The following is a 2,238-nucleotide window of genomic DNA, read 5'->3' as shown; positions in this document are numbered from 1 at the left end:
ATATAATTCCAAGGAAAAGCATGTAGAATAGTGTTTCTTGCAGCTCTGTAGGTATGATTTGCTTTCCTTGGCTTTATATCTGACTAGGTAGGGAGTACTATTGGCTCAGAGGCCCCACCCCACCCCTCTGATGCTCAAGAGACCCCGCCCCTCTGATGCTCACCAAGGACAATTGTTGCCTTGACTGGATTGTGACATAGAGGGCAATCACCCCTCATGCTGCCTCAGCAGGCCCTGAGCCTACAGAATGGAGACAAGATTCAGAGGTTGAAGATGGGGTGTCCTGGTGGACTGAAGGCAGTATACTAACTTTACATGGGTGACAACCTGATAACTTCAGAACCCTGAAGTTTAAAAAATTCTAAAGGTGCCTGTCATCTCAGAGAGTGACGTAAGTGTTCTTTCTTTATTTGGGGGAAGTCCAGGAGAGCATATTACAGCATGTTTAATCCACACGTATTAGATGTTCCTGCTGTAATTTTTGACAATGGTTCAGGACTCTGCAAAGCAGGCGTGTCTGGAGAGATTGGACCCCGCCATGTCATCAACTCCGTCTTGGGACATTGTAAATTCAACATGCCTTCAGCAAGACTTAATCAGTACTTTGTGGGGCAAGAAGCCCTGTACAAGTATGAGGCCCTACATTTGCACTACCCCATTGAGCGTGGACTGGTAACAGGATGGGATGACATGGAGAAACTCTGGAAACATCTCTTTGAGTGGGAGCTTGGAGTAAAACCCAGCCAACAGCCTGTACTCATGACTGAGCCCTCTTTGAACCCTAGGGAAATTCGAGAAAAGCTAGCAGAAATGATGTTTGAGAACTTCAGTGTGCCTGGTTTCTACCTGTCTAATCATGCAGTGGCAGCACTCTATGCCTCTGCCTGTGTCACAGGCCTGGTGGTGGACAGTGGAGATGGGGTCACTTGCGCTGTCCCCATCTTTGAGGGTTACTCCCTGCCTCATGCAGTCACGAAACTCTATATGGCAGGGAGGGACATCACAGAGCACCTCACCCAGCTCCTCTTTGCTAACGGGTTTAACTTCCCTTGCATACTCAACAAGGCCGTGGCAAATAACATCAAAGAGAAGCTGTGCTACATCGCCTTGGAGCCAGAGAAAGAGCTACGCAAGAGTCGGGGAGAGGTCCTGGGAGCATACAGACTGCCAGATGGACATGTCATCCACTTTGGGGATGAGCTGTACCAAGTGCCCGAGGTTCTTTTTGCACCTGACCTGCTGGGCATCCACAGCCCGGGACTCTCAAAAATGGTCTCCAGCAGCATCATGAAGTGTGACACTGACATCCAGAATAAACTTTATGCAGAGATTGTACTCTCCGGGGGCACCACTCTCTTCCCCGGACTGGAGGAAAGGCTCATGAAGGAAGTGGAACAGCTAGCTTCCAAAGGTACTCCCATCAAGATCACGGCTTCTCCTGATAGATGCTTCTCTGCATGGATTGGTGCATCCATCATGACCTCTATGAGCAGTTTCAAGCAGATGTGGGTCACCTCTGCAGACTTCAAGGAGTATGGGACATCTGTGATTCAAAGAAGGTGCTTTTAAAGATCCTTGAGCAGAGGAGACATCTTTAAGCACCAGATTACAGGAGTACCAGTGGGAGATGGCATTTTCTTCTGGGCTTCAGCATGATGTTCAATAAAAGTTTTGCCATTTCAAGTTTCAGTTTATTCTTAGTAGCACCATGATATATTGAGGCATGTCATGAATCTTTAGGTTACTCTATTACTCTCTTCTTTCCCATGGGCCTGTTAAGTTTTTTTCTCCTAAGAAAATCTTAGGTTATATGTTGAGGTTATGTTCATATAGAGGATTTATAGCAAATGGTGCCTGGGACTCATACCTAGGAACTTGATTTGGTAGAATCTCAAGAATCTTTAAATTATTATCTTAGGTGGTTCTAACAGACCCAGTTTCCAGGAGAATAAATCACAAAGAAAAGTGTGAGAAAAGGAAGGAAATGAAGCAGAACCAGAAATCCTTCAATAGTCTTAAGGTTCAAGTCCTTTTACCTGGTTTATCATTTAGTTAGTGCAATAGGGTTCTTGCTCTGCTGTTATGAGATCAAAAAGGCTAATTAGAATGGAAAAAAATTGAGCATAGAAATCACCATTTTCTAAGGCTTTCTAAGCTCAAGGTCCTTGTTCCCAGTTGGAGCATTAAGAATCAGTATTTCTAAATTATTGTTTTTTTTATCATTTTTAATTTCAAGGC

The 2,238-nt window shown here is 44.8% G+C and overlaps 1 protein-coding gene across 1 annotated transcript; it reads left to right on the top strand.

Annotated features, from left to right (window-relative positions):
• The first annotated feature begins 250 nt into the window (after positions 1-250).
• Positions 251-1,683, top strand: ACTRT1 (actin related protein T1). The gene has a single exon (XM_017857374.1). It carries the CDS (start codon positions 442-444, stop codon positions 1,567-1,569), a length of 1,128 nt encoding a protein of 375 aa, XP_017712863.1. The 5' UTR covers positions 251-441; the 3' UTR covers positions 1,570-1,683.
• The last annotated feature ends 555 nt before the right edge of the window (positions 1,684-2,238 follow it).

Source organism: Rhinopithecus bieti, unplaced genomic scaffold, assembly GCF_001698545.2.
Source record: "Rhinopithecus bieti isolate Rb0 unplaced genomic scaffold, ASM169854v2 scaffold_47329, whole genome shotgun sequence".
NCBI classification, from domain to species: Eukaryota; Metazoa; Chordata; class Mammalia; order Primates; family Cercopithecidae; genus Rhinopithecus; species Rhinopithecus bieti.
This window is presented reverse-complemented; position numbering and strand designations above follow the sequence as displayed.

Excerpts from the sequence above, each read along its gene's own strand:
- ACTRT1 (XM_017857374.1), top strand. The coding sequence starts at position 442 with ATGTTTAATCCACACGTATTAGATGTTCCTGCTGTAATTTTTGACAAT.